The sequence below is a fragment of the Hippocampus guttulatus genome, chromosome 16 (genome assembly GCF_054856545.1).
Source record: "Hippocampus guttulatus isolate MCC_2025c chromosome 16, RoL_Hgut_1.0, whole genome shotgun sequence".
NCBI classification, from domain to species: Eukaryota; Metazoa; Chordata; class Actinopteri; order Syngnathiformes; family Syngnathidae; genus Hippocampus; species Hippocampus guttulatus.
Genome location: NC_141276.1, coordinates 8,311,419 through 8,328,630, shown reverse-complemented (window position 1 = coordinate 8,328,630; position 17,212 = coordinate 8,311,419). Strand labels below are relative to the sequence as shown.

The following is a 17,212-nucleotide window of genomic DNA, read 5'->3' as shown; positions in this document are numbered from 1 at the left end:
TCCGACTAGAATGTTAAATTACGCACTTTGGTTCCACCTTTCGCGTCGGCGACTCGGCACGACTGCGTAATCTGCGCTCGGAGGGGGGGCCAGAATCGGTGCTACAGGGGCACTGGCCCCCGTTGCCCCCCCCCCCCCCCAGAACCGCCACTGACTCAGTGCAGCCGTCTCAGTCTTGAATTACTGTTTAAGCTTCCAAACAGAAGGATCCATTTTGTTGCTCCTGGCAAACGAAGTGAACAGTTTGATGATGTTTTTATATTTTGTATTTATGGACACAATTAAGTTTAACATGAACGATGTGGGTGGCTGCGTAACGTGGTGTCACTTGTGTGATTTATTGTAACGGAAAACATTCTCAAATCATGCTTCCCCACTGAATTGAATGGGAATGCAAATAATTCCAACTTTATTCAGAGTAATATTTAAATGAGTAGTACATTAAAATGCATCAGGATTTCATGCATTAATTATACAGGCATTGCCTGTCTGATGTGTGCGCCTTGGCCACCAGGATGAAGTATCACACAGACATTTAGATTAGAGTAGGTTTGATGATGAGACGGAAGACTATGCAACCAAACTGCAGTAATACTAGTTGTTTTTTTAAATTTTGTCCCCCCCCCCCCAAATAGGATAAAGAATATTTATAAGTAATGTGATTTCTGTGTTCAAATGTAAGGCGTTTAAAGTATTATAAAGTACAGCAACATCTACGCTAGTTCCGTTAGCCCATCTTGGCATTTTGCATCGTGTGTGAGCATTAGCTGCTAGTAGACTTTCGTTGAAGATTTTCAAAAGTGTGTAATGTGGAGATAACGTATTGTAAGCGTCCCCAACATGACACACCCTTCAGCACCCCCTGGAAAGTTAGGAAATAAAAATAGCCCCATCCTGAAATGTCTTATAAACAGTAGCATGTTGTCTTTCTGCCCCCCAGGGAGGCCTACGCTGTAAAACGTTCATGATGAGGAACATCATGTCCTCTGTCGTGTACGCTGTAGTATGGGGCTGGACGGAGGGATCAAAGAGGGGGCTATGGTTTTAGCCACAACCACCCCAAGTAATAATAGAGCTCTTTATTTATATTCCTTTTTTTTCCTTGGAACTTAATTTAATTTGATATTTCCCAGGGTGTCATCACACAAGCAGGAATGAGGAGCAGCTTGCATAAGCGACCCCGCAATTCTTGCCGTGTTTACACTTCTCAAAGCTTATTATTGGTCTGCCTTATCTCAAGCAAACAGCAAAGTGCACTTTAGTGAGACTGAAGAGCATCTTGAAGGAATGTTGGCTTTCCTCTTAATAAGCTATGAGTGGATTCTTCTTTCATGATAACAGAGATGCTGGAGCACCCAAACATTGTGAGAAAAACATTCCTAAGAAAAAGGCATTTTCTTTAATTACTATTTGGGTTGTGACTTACTTTTTTTTTTTTGGAGAACATAGAGCCCAGACACACCATTTTGTTTCACTTTTTGTATAATTTCCTTTGACTTTGTTGCCTTCACGTCAGAGTTTTGGAAATGTGAGCTGTCATTCGGCTTTTTTTCTTTTTTTTTTCGTGGGAGCAAATATTTGAGATACGACTTCCGTATGGTGGCAGCACATGCAACTAAACTCAATGTTATTTATTTTGTTCATAATTTTTCATTAAAATGTTACTCAAAAGTATATACTTAAAAATGTTTTAACTACAGAAACATTTTCATTTGGTAGGTATATATTTTATTTATATGTTTTTATACTTTATATACAATTTCCGAAAATCATAGAAAACATTTTTTTCGGTTTGTACTTCAAATTTTAATTTAAAGATAACAAACCTTTAAAAAAAGTGCATGCCAAAACTTTAAAAAAAATAGACCTTATTTTTATTTCTTTTTGACGCAACAGTTATTTCAAAGAATTATGTCACCCAATTGTACCAACTGTCGTTTGATCTGTCCAAGCGCAAATCGTAAAAAAAAAAAAAAAAAAAAAAGTCCCAATGTATCTTTTCAAGCCCAATTTGCTCCATCAAACATTTAGGAACGACAGAAATCAACACTGAAACGTGACCTAAGTGCTTTTGCCCCGCAGCTGTGGCGCACTTGTACTTTGATGCCGTGTCACTTTCAAACAATGCCTAACGGAATGATTCATTGCAGCGCTTGTGTTTGATGTGATCTAAACAAAATGTGTATTCTCATGTGTACTTCACCTGGAACGCTAATGAAAAGCACACGTTCCTCTGAAGGGTACTGAAAATAATACGCTTGCAGGACAGCTGCCTCCCCCAGAAAATGGTCCAAAACTGCTGCTTTTAGGAGGTAGATGTCACCCAGGGGTTTGTTGGGAAGGTTAAAGCTGTTGACCTGGGCCGAGCGTACAAACGGAAGTGCCTCTTTCGCCATTGCGGCGATAACATACTTGCGCGCAACCTGCCTGACCTCAGCCATTGTTTGTACTCTGCTATTTTGGCCAGGAAGTGATGACCGCGGGGGGGGTTGCACGTTAGCATGTGCCACAGTGCACCGAGTTCATTCATCATAAACATCTGCGGAGCGTCTTGTGCAAGAGGTCAACAATGCGTGATGGCAGTTCCAGTCCAAGAATTTCCGGGATACGTTAGTATCGCTTTTATCTGATGATCTACGTTCCCACATGCACGTATGAGGTGTGTCAGAAAGGTCCCAGGACTTATGTTACGAAGCTATATGAAGAAACCCCGCGTCGATTGCTCCGTTCTGTGCGTGAGAAGAGGCGAAAATCGTAGCTGGACAACTTGTGGCTTCTTCACCATGACATTGCACCTGCTCTTAATGTGTTGAACATCTGACAGTTCCTGACTAAAAATAAGCAGCCTACCTACTCATACAACCTGACCCCATGTAATTCTTCTTTTTCTCCTCTTTTCCCAAGCTCACAGGAAGCCCTTTTTAAGATGTGGACGACAGCAAGATGGAGCGATGGAGGATCTTGGAAGAATCCTTCAAGGAGCGCATGAAGGCATGGAGAAGGCTGGGAAAGTGCGTTAGACTCCACGAAGATTATTTCAAAGGGTAAAAGTTGTAGTTTGGATTCGCAATATATCTTTCGGGGACTCCAGTCCTTGAATTTTTCTGACACGCCTTTGAAGACATGGTGACAATTGTCTCCTTCTGAACGTAGACTCTTGAAAAAGGACATCCTTGTCCCTGGACTGGTCGTCTGGAAGGTTCCGCTTTAGTACGCTTGACACTTGACACCTGTACGTTGGAGCAAAAATTGACTCCAACTATACAACTATACCTCCAAATGTACAGAAAAGGACACCCTTATCCCCAGGCAGCTTCAAGTGTTCTGGTTTTGTCCCTTTGACACGTGACACCCTTTTTTAACTCTTGAAAAAGGAACACACAGTAGTCCTGGAATCAGCCCTGTGGGGCAAAGCAAGTGTAGTGACTTTCAGAACAGAAATCGCATAAGTAGTTCCTGGCAGTGCGGCAACGTTGAGTCTGGCTCTACATGTACATATTTATTCCTTGGTGAGCATGCAAGCATGTGCTTCCAATAACGACTTACTCCAGTAGTAAATATCATGAGCGAATCAAAACCACAAGACCCTTTTCAGTTTTAGTCTGGATAACTTGATCTATAAGTATTTGTATTGAGATGGATTTTGATTGGAAATGCGGGCAGACAGAACAAGGGTTGAGATGGGCTTGACAAAGAGACAAGACGTAACAAGATAAAAGGAATAAAGACTTCAAAATAAATTGATTTCACATTAAAATGATGTAACCGACCTAATGCACCTCTATTGGATGTGTTCTGGTGAACAAACAATCGCCCCAAAGACATGACAGGGTGGGACAGGACAAGACAAGAAAGAATGGGACAGGACAGGAGTCCTGGGCCATGCAGTGCCCGTAACTCATTCAGTAGGGCAGCGGAACCCAAGTCCGGTCCTCGAGAGCCCCTGTCCAGCCTGTTTTGGATGTCTCCCTCCTCCAACACACCTGATTGAAATGACCAGGATGGCAACATCTAAAACAGGCTAGACAGGTGCTCTCGAGGATTGGAGTTTAGGCAGCCCTGCAGTAGAGGAAGTCTTTTCAGAGGACACCACCCACACCCAGGGATTTGGGGTCGCCACCACCACTCACCCATCCCCCAGGTGGGCGAGAGACAACTAACCGGCATCAGCGCCCACTGCAGAAAGAGGACCCACAGCTTTTCGAGGTAAATGTATCACTTATTGTGTTCTTGTTTTTCATCACTTACCCCCCACAACCCGCTACAAGCCCAACACGCCGACAGAGGAAGTGGCAGCCGCAGACCGAAAACAGGCCGCGTTTGCAATCAACTCGTGGCCACCCTTTTGTTGAGAAGGCTTTTCTTGGTATTCGCTAGTTTCCAGGGACAAAATAAATAAGTGGGACAAACCAAAGGCATTCGGCTCCCTTTCCGCCCTCGCCATGAGAAACGCATTAACGGCAGTTGACGAGTGTTGAGTCAGTTTGCTGTTTCTCCATTTTGGGAGACGACCCCCCTGCAACTCTCATTCAAAGGACAATAGTGGTATTTACAGTATTTTCTTTGATGATCCCTCCGTGCGCTTTGAGATTACGTGGCCACATGTTTGCACCAAAAAGCTGGAGGTCACCGCCGGAATGTGGCGGGAGCGCGCGAGGAGGTCAGAGGATCACCACTGCATTCCAGAGGGATGAAGCCAACAGGATTTGATTAGCCATACATGCTCATATTTGGGAGATGAACTGCAGGTCACAGCATGGTGCAAATGTTCCAAACACTTCAAGCGTACATTTTTTTTTTTGTTACCACCCCTAAAGCATTAGTGGGAATTCAAGCAGGAAGGAATTTTCACATTATGCTAGTTATGTAAGTAAGAAATTGGGTACCTTTGAAGTGGTGAAAGAAACGGGGAAAAATTCCACAAAAAAAAACAAGATGAGAATGACGTAAACAGGATAATTACTCTGGGTCAGCAGCGCTTTTTAATTAGGGATAGCTTTTGGTGTCTTGGTGTTTCATAACATATTTTTAATTTTTAAAATGTTATTTACTTTTTTTCTAGTCCATTGTGTTTTGGACTTTTTTTTTAACCTACAAAAGATTGCACAATATCAATTTTACCATGTGTTATTTATAGCTGATGTAAAAAAAAAAAAATAAATCCACCTGTTGCTTAACCTAACCCATAACTGTTTATATTACTATATATAGTGTAGACGATGTATGATATTATTCTTATGAAAACCTGATTTTCATCCATCCATTTTCTAATCTGCTAATCCTCATCAGGGTCGCAACCGGTACTGGAGCCTATCCCAGCTGTTTTCGGGCAATCGGCGGGGGACACCCTGAACTGGTTGCCAACCAATCACACGGCACACATAGACAAACAACTATTCGCGCTCACAATCACACCTGCTGTCAATTTTGAGTGTTCAATCCGCCTGCCATACATGTTTTTGGAATGCGGGAGGAAGCCAGAGTACCCGGAGAAAACCCACGCAGGCACGAGAACATGCAAACTCCACACAAGAAGGCCGGAGCCGAAATCGAACCCTGCACTGTGAGGTCGACATGCTAATCAGTCACCCACCGTGCCGCCGAAAACTTGATTTGCGAATGAAAAAAAAAAACAAGGGCAGATTCTGAATCCGCCCCATGAAATTAGAAATTTGCTTGCATTTCCTATTAAAATAAGTTACATTTTGTTGACTACCGTAGTGTTATAGTTTTAGAACTTTTTTTTTTTTAGCATTTTCATTTTTATTACATTTACATGAGTTTTTTCAATTTGTGTGTTTTTTCTATAATAACCTTGGTAATTACGGTAAACCGCTTCAAGCTCTTGTCTTAAAATGGACTCATTTTGTCGAGTCAACGAGTCCGTTCAACCCATACTCTGTTTTGGCCTTTTTGTGGATTATTTCTCATGGTCTGATTCCTTATTGTGCAAAGTGGATGTTGACAGAAATAATGCCCGTATTCAGTCAGAAGAGTTTGATACAAAATGTACATGTATTTCTCTTTACATTTTGCAATGACAGGAACATTTATTCAACTTTAAACAAAAAATAAGTCCACAAGGACAAGTGCAAAACTGGAAACAACAACAACTGAAAACAAATAAAAGTTAACATTGAAAAAGCTAGACGTGTTACCAAATTGACACACGGGCGGTCGAGAAAAAGACTTCGGTCAATTGGTGGAAATGCCAACAGCATTGCGACGCCTTGCTCCCGAGCGCTGTGTATTGTACGACTCTTCATCTATTTCAGCCTCCGTGAGTCATTTTCAAAAATGTGCTGCATTTTCACAGTAACGTATGTACTGTAAAAAAAAAAAAAAAAAAAAAAAAAAAAATTAAAAATGGAAAAAAAAATCCAGAAAAAAAACGGGGAAATAAAAAGGTGCCAAGACTTGTGCAAACGCTCAAAAGAACAACGTGAATACACAAACGTGGCACTTTTTTACCATATGTACAGTAGGCTAGGGCTGCGCGATTGCGTGAGAAGTCCTTTTTAACAAAAACATTTTTTTAACTAAAAAAAAAAAAGTGCTCAAGATTGTATTGAAAAAGTGAGAATGCTGACTCGATCTGACGGAAGAGGCAAATATAACATAAATAAACAATATAAAAATGTACTTCTTTTGCGCTAGTTCACGGTAAAACGTCCCCAATTTTTTTTCCCCCTCCTTCACCCAAAAAAAAAAAAAACAAAAAAAAAACCTCATCGTAGACTGTTGAGACGTCCAGAACCAAGTTTGGACACCTCTTGTGACCAAAACTGTGTTTGGAAGGCTAATTCGGTTTAAAACGAGGAACCAGTCTTCTTCATCCTCGTCGTTTCCTCCGAGTCAATCTACACAGGCGTCTTGAAAGAGGGAGTGAGTCTGTCTGTCCGTCTGTCTGTCCTTCAGCAGATGAGCTCCTGCTGTATTTCGGGCCGAGGGGCGAAGGGCGGCTCGGCGAAGCTGAAGGAGCCGCAGCCCGTCTTCAGCTCGCCCTGACACGGGCACGTTAGGTACGAGTCCATCAGGCCCAGCGCCGGGGACGGCGCCGGGCTCTCTGGCTCGGATTCCTCGGACTGGCTGGTGTCGCCGGCATCGGGTTCGTCCAAGGATGACGAGGACCGCGCGACGTGGAGGCGGTGGTGCACGAGCGGGTGGGGTTTGAGCCAAGGGTGGCTCAGGCATTCCTCCGCCGTGGCTCTCTTCCTGAAAACACAATCGGAACATCACATCCATCCATCCATTTTCCGAACCGCTTGATCCTCACTAGGGTCGCGGGGGGTGCTGGAGCCTATCCCAGCTGTCTTCGGGCATTAGGCGGGGGACACCCTGAATCAGTTGTCAGCCAATCGCAGGGCACACAGAGACGAACAACCATCCACGCTCACATTCACACCTAGGGACAATTTTAGAGAGTTCAATCAGCCTGCCATGCATGTTTTTGGAATGTGGGAGGAAACCGGAGTACCCGGAGAAAACCCACGCAGGCCCGGGGAGAACATGCAAACTCCACACAGGGAGGCCGGAGCTGGAATTGAACCCGGTACCTCTGCACTGTGAAGTCGACGTGCTAACCACTGGACTACCGGGCCGCCCGGAACATCACAGATAAGTGGAAATTCTTTGATATATATCAATATATTTTTTACAAGACCAAAACGGGGAAGAAAAAAAACTAATTGGTTTTACTCTGAATATGTTCCCTTTTCAGCCAATTCAGCAACACTGACAAGAAAAGCAGCGCACCGGCCACCTTTCTTTTATTCAGGTAGAATTTCTATTACACTTATGCGCTATACATTTTGAGGGGGGGGGGGGGGGGAAAGGATACATTGATACAATATTCATCAAAAATGAGTCACGCATCCGCTTTAAAGCAACCGCGACAAAATGAAGTCAGAACTTGCGCAAGAGGAAACCGATTTGCGCCTCATGCGCTCATCTCGCACGCGTTTCCGGCCTGACTCACATCCTGAATGTCTATGTATGTCTCCGTCAACCTCACCTGGGGTTTTTCACCAACAGCGACTTGATGAAGTCGACGGCCAGCGGCGAGATGTCCTGGAAGGTATCGTGCGAGTACTCGACGCTGACTTGTGAGATGTTGAGGAAAGTCTCCTGCTTGCCATCGCCCAGGAAGGGCGACTCGCCGGTCAGCATCACGTAGGTCAGTACCCCGATGCTCCTGGGCGCCGCAAGAGAGACTTGTCAGCTTTGAAGCACAGTTTTACCCCTCAGCGTCGGGGATGAGCTTCAGGGTACACTCACCACATGTCCGTAGCAGTGCTGATGGGTTCATAGCTCAGAATCTCTGGTGCTAGAACACAAATGACCCGAATTAGCCGATGGCGAAAAGGCTAAAAAATGACGTACAATAATGCCCCAATATTTGTGAGGGCGTGTCCTTAAGTCTTGAGTGAATCCCAAAAAAACTACAAGTAACTGAATTGACTGAATGAACAGTATGGGGTAGTCTCTGGTCTTACCGACATACTCCGGAGTACCCAGAATCTCCCGGACCTCGCTGATGCTGTCCATGTGTCTGGACAGGCCGAAATCCACGATGCGGATGTCACCCAGGGGCCTCGCGCTGGTCAGCAGGATGTTCTGTGGCTGCAGGATTGGAAGGCCCGAGGTTACATAAGCGTCAAAATCAGTAGCGAATGGGATTTGGCACTTGGTTTGAGATTAAAAAGACCCCAGGGGGATTTGGAAGTCCACGCCGTCAGTCGGCATCTCGCCGAGCCTTAGATCTAAGCTAAGCCAATCAGGGGAGAACGGGTCGGACATCGCATCCGATGACTTCCCGGCTAAATTGTTGCAGTGCACAATGGCTTGGATGAACTCCAAATCTGCTTGGGAACCGAATCCCCTGACACCCCAATCATGGACCCACTAGGGATTACTTTTATCAAGATGACATGTTTTCTGGCGGGAGAAACCGGATACTTAAAGGACAATGACCCTTCCAATATTAAAAATAATAGCCTTGTTACCTCATTTGAAAGCCCCCCCCCCATGAGAACTAGGCTGCGCGCCGGGCTTACATAACTAGCTAAACGCCTCCGCCACCTACAGGTACTCTACCCCATGTAGTCACGTAACGTCCCATCTAGGGCATCTTACCTTCAGATCGAGATGCACAACATTTTTGCAATGCAGGAAAGCCACCCCCATCAGAATCTGTCGGGCCAACCGGATGACGTCTTTCTCTGTGAAGGCGTCGTCATTGTCGGCGACGCACTGGTCGAAGATCTCGCCGCCGCCGGCACTAGTGCGGTAAAAGAACAGGAAGGGGGGGGGGGAGAAACTGAATAGGGAGAAGACTTTTGACTCCAGGTCGATGCTTTCATGATATACGGCGTTTAGGTTGCAAACGATAAACAATGAACTAGGCTGCGTCGCCGTGGTTTTGGGAGGGATAATCAAGCTTTCCTACGGCATATGAATGGAATTGCGTTGAAAAAGGAGGACACCGAGCGCATCCATTTTCATTGCCGTTTGTTGTTTCTGCAGTGTTGCCACTTTAAAAGGAGTTTGGGGATGTACGATCTGTTTTGGCAAAGCGTGAAGTACGGGTCAAGTAGAAAAATGCTAAATTCTGGATTGAATCTGGGATTTTTTTGGGATTGCAAAATTGGATTAATTTACAGGTTCTGTATTTTTTGGGAATTCTTGAGTTACATCGCTTTTGCTGGCATGGAAACAGGAGTCCTCGATGTCAACATTCTGCCATTGGAAATACGACTTGAGTGCGGCTTCGCAATGGACTGCGGCATCTTCCGACCTGCGTACAAATTCGGGGTTTCGTCACCTGCTGTATTCGTCTCAACTTGTCTCAAAGTGAACAAACGACCATAAGTGCTTAACTCATTCACTCCCAAAGACGTTTTTAAACGTCTTTTCAGACTTGGTCCAGAATTGGCTGGTACTGAATGACTTCCTTTTGTTTTGCTCTGCTGCAAGGGGACAGAATCCATTCTGTACCGTCGATGTAATAGAGGCCAACAAAACGAAACACAATCACAATTTTTTTCCCCCCAGCATTGCATAACGCCATATCTCTGTACTTTGTTCTTGACAATAAATTCGTATCTATGCTAATGGTAGACTTGTCATATCCCACAGGCTAATCGCGACGGGTGAGTTGGCAGCACGTTCAGATAAAAAGAGATACCCGAGATGGGTTGACTGTTATACAAGTCAAGGATTCGATCGGAATTAGTTTCATAGACCTGCAATGTAGTATTAGGGATGAATATTCTTGAAAAGACGGCAAAAGGTTGAGTTTGGTAACTAGATACCGGAAGAACCGCCGCCTGACTTGTCCCAAGGGATCGCACTTCAAATAATGTCACATTTTTGCGGCTAGCTCGGCGCGCCATCTACACTCGTGTTGCAAGCAAAGTCGTGGTAGGAAAAACTAGTAACACGTGTGGAGGATTTAAACGGTTGCACGTGCTTTTGATCGTCCGGAGGAAACGTCGCGAGAGGTTACGCAACCGCGTCGGCCTTCGGGAGGCCGAGCCCTCGACCGACCTCAGCTGTGAAAACAGTACCGATGTTTTGATGGATTCTGAGGATCTGATCTTCCTTGTCGTGATCCTCATTTCTGAAACCCCCTCAAAAAAAAGCATCGGCGGAATGTGTTTTAAATGATTCGCATGTATCGGGTGTACTTTCATCTGTCAACGAAGAGGAGATCTTGAACTTTTGTCTCCGGGCATTTCGTTTGCATCTTAGGTCTGCGTTCACGGTTTATCGGAACAAATTTGAGCACCGACGCTTCTTTTTGTTTAAAGTCATCTTTCGGATTTATTTAAAAGATTATCCGTGATGTGGAGTTTAAGAGTGACTTATCCTCCCCGATCTGCTTGGAAACCGGAAACATTTTGAACACAAAATATATGAGGAGTTAGGACATGAGTTTTTCCACCTCGTGTTTGTGGTCTTTCACATTTTATAAATCAGTCCGGACGCTAAAAGTCTATTTTTGTGTCCCCCTCTTCTTCCTCGAGAGCAAATGCTCTCACGACTTCAGACGTTCCTCTCCTACAGCGAGCAGCCAGATTAAAGCCCGCAGTCGACCACACGGACGAATGGATGAGGTCAGATCAGCCTTAGATCTCCAAGTAAGTGGCTATTTAACATGTGGAGGGGGGGGGGGGGGGGGGGGTGCGCACAGGCTCACAGCAAGTTAACCTCCTGTTGAGTGAGACTTTGGGAGTCATCCATGCTTGGCTGCCCGGTCCAGTAAGTTTTAGAAACCTCCGGGTTGCTGCCCGATTAAAAAAAAAAAAGGAAAAAAAGTGAGGTCATTTGAGCTCCAGGCGAGTTTAGACAACGCAGCATTGGAAAAGCAAATGAAAAAAGAAAAAGGTTCTCAAAATATAAATAAATGAAAGCAGGAAATTAAAAGCTCGCTTGAAAGTTGTGTCTTAGCGAGGATAAACTAAAACTGCTGAGGACAATTAATTCAATTGCTTGCTCTTTTTTTTTTTTTGCTTTTGGGGATTGTGTCATGGGGCAGTTAACACACCAAAAGTCTCAATGACATGTTTTTTTATATATTTTTTTATACTTAACCCTTTCAGGGTCAGCGCTTACTACGGTGGACAGCTTATCACGTTATCAGGTTACAGGGTGCATGAAAGGGTTAAAATGAGCAAAAAGTTGCTTTGACACATCTTAATCAAAATTGCGAACGGCCCGATGATCTGATGTTTCTAAAGTTCATCCTTTGGCGGTCAAGAGAGATCGTTCCTTCCTGATTCGTTCAGAAAACAATCGGTGATGGGGATAAAAATCGATGACTGTACTACATGTTTAGGCTGGAAACGCGCAAGTACAGAAAGGGCAAGATAGAGCGTTAAGTTCCGAACATTCAAATCTGATTTCTCATCAAGACTTTGCCCAGACTAGTCGTTTCGCAGGAAGAAAAAGGAGAGCGTTGCGTGGTAGGCTACAGGCTGCAGCTGCACGTGAAGCCCTGAGAATCTAGCGACTATTTTACAGAGCAGACGGCGGATGTGGTTGCGGCTATGAGAAATGTGTGTGACAGTGTGTGTGTTTGGCGACCGCCGCGCTACTTTTAGCAGCTTTGCTTACTGCCTCGTACAGGAAATGGAGTGGTTGGGGCGGAGGGGGGTAGAGAAAACCCGTGAGACCGAATCGTGCAACTCGGTGCAACCAAATGCAAACTTCACCGCCAGCTTGATTTCATACGTTGCCGTCGACGAGACCTGCCCCTTCCCGCTTTTGCACTCTGTTAGAACAGTCGGCGTAGCTTAGCGGCAAAGCCGAAGCGAGACTACTTAGCATTTCAAACCACAAACTTGTTTGCAAACGCGTTTAATTTTCCCGTCAGCATTTAAAAGGGTTCTACAGAACAACTCCTCACACACTTAAAGATAATGTAAAGTATTCCGGTTCTTTGCAGAATGTTTCTGGTTCTTGTCAAGTGAGTTGACTTCCCTGCCATCATTTAGCTTTTGCATCTCGGATTTTTTTCCTCACAAGTCAAAGCAAAACTTGGGATTCTCCGAGTTTTGTGTACTACAAGCAAATCGATCCGAACCCACTTTTGCTCGGGTCATACTCAGGCCGCACGTGAGCGCCAATTTATGTTCTTACCATTCAAGCACCAGGACGATCTCGGTAGCCGTCTCGTAGACCTCATGAAGGGCCACAACGTACGGGTTGCACTTGGCCAGCTCCAGCACGGCGATCTCGTTGAGGATGTCCACGCGGCAGTCCTGACCCTTCCGCCGCTTGCGCAGGAACTTGGCGGCGTACTGCTTGCCCGTCGACTTCTCCGTGCACTTCTTCACCACCGCAAACTTTCCCCTGGACACAGAGAGTCATTTACATTTAAAAAAAATTAATAAGAAGGACATTATGCTTAGAAAAGCACCACAATGGTCCCCACATGTACACAGACAAAGAAAGGCCAAGTGGTTTCATTGGACAGCACAGATGTTGTTATTGGGCTCAAATATGTGCACAGGAAATGCCATTAGACACTCAGCAGTATTCGTTTTTTTTTTCCCTCCCCTGCTTGGAAGGTCTGACCAATGGAAGCACAGGCAGCTGAGGGTTCATAACATTGCAAGAAGTCATGCAATTTTTTCAGACTGATACCAGTACAAGTATTCACTCATTGTTCCAATATCTTCAGTCATTTTGACCTATAATATTTCATTTGACACACTTTGACAAAAGAATTGTGGACAAAGACCTTTCTGATGCAGACGATGATTCGCTGATGTGTCATTCTGCCGCAGTATAGCGCCAACTACTGCCGAGGAGGGCTTACTCAAAAGCTGATTTTTTTTTTGCCTTAAGTATCAATGGCTGGTATCGGCGACGTCTACAATGACTCGAAATAAGGCCAGTATCGACCCTATACCGATACCTGGTATCAATACTCGCCCATCACAAATTGTTTTATTGTATGTTTGTTCCATTAATTATTTTCAATTATTTTCTCAGATTTTTCCGACTCTTATTGCCATTAATGCGGATGTAGCTCAACAGGCCATCCAGTCAACGCTTGCATCGTAATGTCCGGTAATTGTTTTCATTTAACACCAGAGCTTCATGCCTTCATAAATGCTGTATAAATTCCCAACGTGGTTTTTAAAATGGCAACACAGTAAAACTAACAACAAAAAACAAACAAACAAACAAAAAAGCAAGATGGTTTACAGAGTCCTGTTTCTACAGCGGTTACGTAACCCAAATTCAAACTTAAATCGGAACCAACCTACGCTAATTATAATTACAATAATTATATGCCAAAATACACCTTTATCAGTACCGAGGGCACCCTTGCAGACAACAAATGAGATGTTGCCTCAATGTTCTGGGCGTTCACATGTTCATTAGTGAAAGGTCAAGATGCCCTCCCCAGCAGATAATAGCCCCCCTCCCCTTCTTTTTCAGCACAGCTGACAGCAACATGGACAAATGGACGCGTGTTGACGCCTCCACATTGAGGCCATGACAGTCGTACAAAAAGCTAGCCAGTTGGTACCACAGACACGGGGACCACCCACCTGACCAGGCCGGAGGAAAGGGGTAAGTTCGGGCAGGGTAGGGGTGTCATTGGCTCAACGTTTAACTCCAGCCAGCATATTTTGAAAGCGACCACAATGTACCTGAAAGGGTCCAGTCAGTGTGGTTCCGCCGACTTTTCCCTCCCGAACATTCCCACACTGTCGAACCAAATCCAGCCTATCCACCCTCACCGTTCGTGGTCCGGGGCCTCTGGGTCATTGTGCAAAGAATGGAAAATAAATGCACCCCCCCCCATCAGAGCCTTTTCTCAAGTTAATTAGCCCCGTTGAGAAGGAGCGCCATGTGCGCTGGGGAACTACATGTGTGATGAAAAGAAGTGATCAATGGCTGCAGAGAGTGGCCAGCGGGGGTCTTTTCAAACAGGAGTCAAAGGTTACCAAACCTAGCTGTTGTCCAAAGAGCGCGTGACCAAAATACATTCAGGTTGTGGGGTTATGCAGCATGTGACATTTCACCCCCCCCCCACCCCAAAAAAAGCCCTCTGATAAATCACCACCTGCAAGTTCACGCCAATGTTTCCAACATAACTAACATTATTTACTGAAAAACAACTAAGATGGCGTGCTGTTAGCACAGGAGTCGCAGGGGTGGAGGGGGGGGGTGACTTCTGTGGGGAAAGGAGGGGAGGAAGATACTCCTGCTGCTCTGTCAAGAACTTTACAACCCCCAACCCCCTGAACACACAACATCGAGACCCACAGATCCTGGCTGCAGTTCCCGAATATCATCGCGTGTCGCGCTGCATGGGCGTCCCTTTATTTAGTTTTTGTTTTCAACGTAGTGATGAGCTCAGATACTCCGGTTGCTATTTACGGCGCTGTGATTAACACCTAATGTTGTAACAGTATGAGTCAGCAAGTGAAAACTAGAACCAGAATCATAACAATTTTTTTTTACTCGTTTTTTTCATCAGAGATGCAAGTAAACTTTTCTAGAAGATGGGGTTTTTTTGGTGCCGATTCAGAATCTGCCCTTGTTTGTTTTCTCGAGCACACCACATATTCATAACAATAATAATAAGCAATAATAATAAGCGATAAATTACGCAATCTTTTATAAGTCAAACTTAAAAACAAATGAAAAACCGGATGGACTAGGAAGTAGGAGCAAAGTTTTATTAAATCAGTGTCAGAAATACATTTACAGACACATAAAGCCATCTCTGATTAAAATTTACTGTTGCACCAGTATAATCGTAGTATAAAATTAGTACTTCTATGACAATGCCAATTAAAACTGAGTGTCATAATCTGTATTTTTGATGTATTTGGGGAATTGGACATATTGATATGAATGGGAAAAGGAGATCATGCTCCATCAGGGGTGTCAAACTCATTTTTGTTGTGAGCCACATCATAGTTATGGTTTCCTGCAGAGGGCTATTATGAATGTGAACTCAAATAAATGTATCTACAAAAAAAAAAAAGTTTTGAAATCAGAGGCCAATAAAAACAGTGAGTGAAAAAAAGTGAAAACAATTTGCAATTTTAGAAAGAAACATGAAGTTGATGCACATAATTTGTTTTTGCGGGCCACATAAAGTGATGTGATGGGCCAGATCTGGCCCCTGTGCTCCAAGTTTGACATCTGTGTGCTACATGTTTGCCAGTATATAGAAGTGTCCTCTTGTAACGTGTTTTTTCTATGAAAAAAAGACTTCAACACAAACCACATGTCTACTTCTCAATTTTGAGGTTGTGGGTTCATGTTAAAGTCAGGTCTTTATGTGCCCCTGAATTTAGTGGTGAGCAGCCGCCCTCTAAACCCAGAGGATGGCTGGATGGAATTCAACACATCACACAACACAACAATGCTGCACCAATGAATTCAAAAATAACAATGTGCACGCTCTCCGTTTATTTATTTATTTATTTTTCAAATAAGATAACATGTATTAATCCAACAATAGTGCAATTCCCACATCATCTGAACTTTGAGCATAGAAACAAGTTATTTTCCCAGGAATTCCAAACAGTTTCAAAAAGGATCTTTTCTGCACAGGAATTCCAAAAGCCCACCTGGCAAACCCACACGCGTCTCACTCACACGTGCCTGATGCAAAACAACTAATAAGATTAACACAATCACTTTAGCTTCCAAAGCGCCGTGGGACGCGTTCCATTTGAGGATTTTTTTTTTACGGCTCAGTAGATACAAACAAAATAAGACAACACCTACCGGCCCAGTTCTTTGCCAGCCAGCTCGTAATTGGCCGAGAAGGGATCCGCTCTTATCCTTGTGTGAACCTTTGCCATCATTCCGCTCTTGTCAATCTTCGCTGCACTTAGCATTGTTAAACAAAGTTGAAATCAACTATCTAGGGACGAAAGAAAAATGCGAGGAGATCAGGTAGAGATGAGCATGGTAATTAAATATTTCAGCATTGGAGAAAAGCGGAATCATGCAAGTTACAAGACGGGAGGAAAGCGTATGACTGACTACTGTTTAAATTGCTCTGACTTCCTCTCCTCGTTTTCGGTTGATAAACTGTTACCGCTGGCCCGCCCATTGGTGTGACGTTGGCAGGTGTAAGCCAATCATCTCGGGGTAATCGGCGGAACAGGGCGGGCCCGGGTTGAGGACTTGCTGGCCAGCTGGCTGTGAAACGTTCAGGTCACAAAAGAACAATCCAAATTTTTCAAATAACTTTACAGTACTGTAGAGTCAGTACTATACAGTAAAGTTATTTGAAAAACAGTACTGTAGAGTCAGTACTGTACTGGTTAACACTGGCTCAGTAAGGATAAACTTGGCTGTAATTTAAATATACAAAATATGCATCTATTATTAAGCTGTGTGTACATGCGAGACTTATTTCGAAAAAATGTTTTGATTTTTGGGCCTAGTGCATCATTACGCCAACTTTTATTTACGGTTTACGTTTATTTATACAGTGTTTGTTTACTTGTAAATGCTTTTGAAGGAATTAAAATGAGATCTGATTCTGTCGTTGGGGTTAAAGATTGGAATGATGAAAATATAATTTTTTTAATCCACTATTCATTTTTAAAATACATGTCCGCAAAGCTATTTTTGAAGGTTGAAAATACCGAATTGAATAATTGTGAATGCTCCGGGTTTTTTTTACTTAAATTTGGGAGCGAGTAGCTTAAGCAAATATCTT

At 43.9% G+C, this 17,212-nt stretch overlaps 2 protein-coding genes across 7 annotated transcripts in view; one reads left to right on the top strand and one right to left on the bottom strand.

Moving 5' to 3' along the window:
* Positions 1 to 5,996: 5,996 nt before the first annotated feature.
* Positions 5,997 to 16,533, bottom strand: stk17al (serine/threonine kinase 17a like). Its single transcript, XM_086132283.1, has 7 exons — positions 16,267 to 16,533; positions 12,643 to 12,855; positions 9,136 to 9,280; positions 8,496 to 8,622; positions 8,278 to 8,326; positions 8,015 to 8,194; positions 5,997 to 7,215 (listed from the first exon to the last, which is right to left on the bottom strand). Exons 1-7 carry the CDS (start codon positions 16,377 to 16,379, stop codon positions 6,915 to 6,917), a joined length of 1,128 nt encoding a protein of 375 aa, XP_085988409.1. The 5' UTR covers positions 16,380 to 16,533; the 3' UTR covers positions 5,997 to 6,914.
* hsd17b1 (hydroxysteroid (17-beta) dehydrogenase 1) overlaps positions 9,310 to 17,212 on the top strand; it is a 28,780-nt gene continuing 20,877 nt past the window's right edge. For 5 of the 6 annotated variants that reach the window (XM_086132288.1, XM_086132289.1, XM_086132284.1 and 2 more), the window contains exons 1-2: positions 9,310 to 11,141; positions 13,954 to 14,088. The gene's annotated coding sequence lies outside the window, so the exon portion shown is untranslated. The remainder of the gene's footprint in view (positions 11,142 to 13,953; positions 14,089 to 17,212) is intronic. The other variant, XM_086132287.1, reaches the window with a different exon arrangement.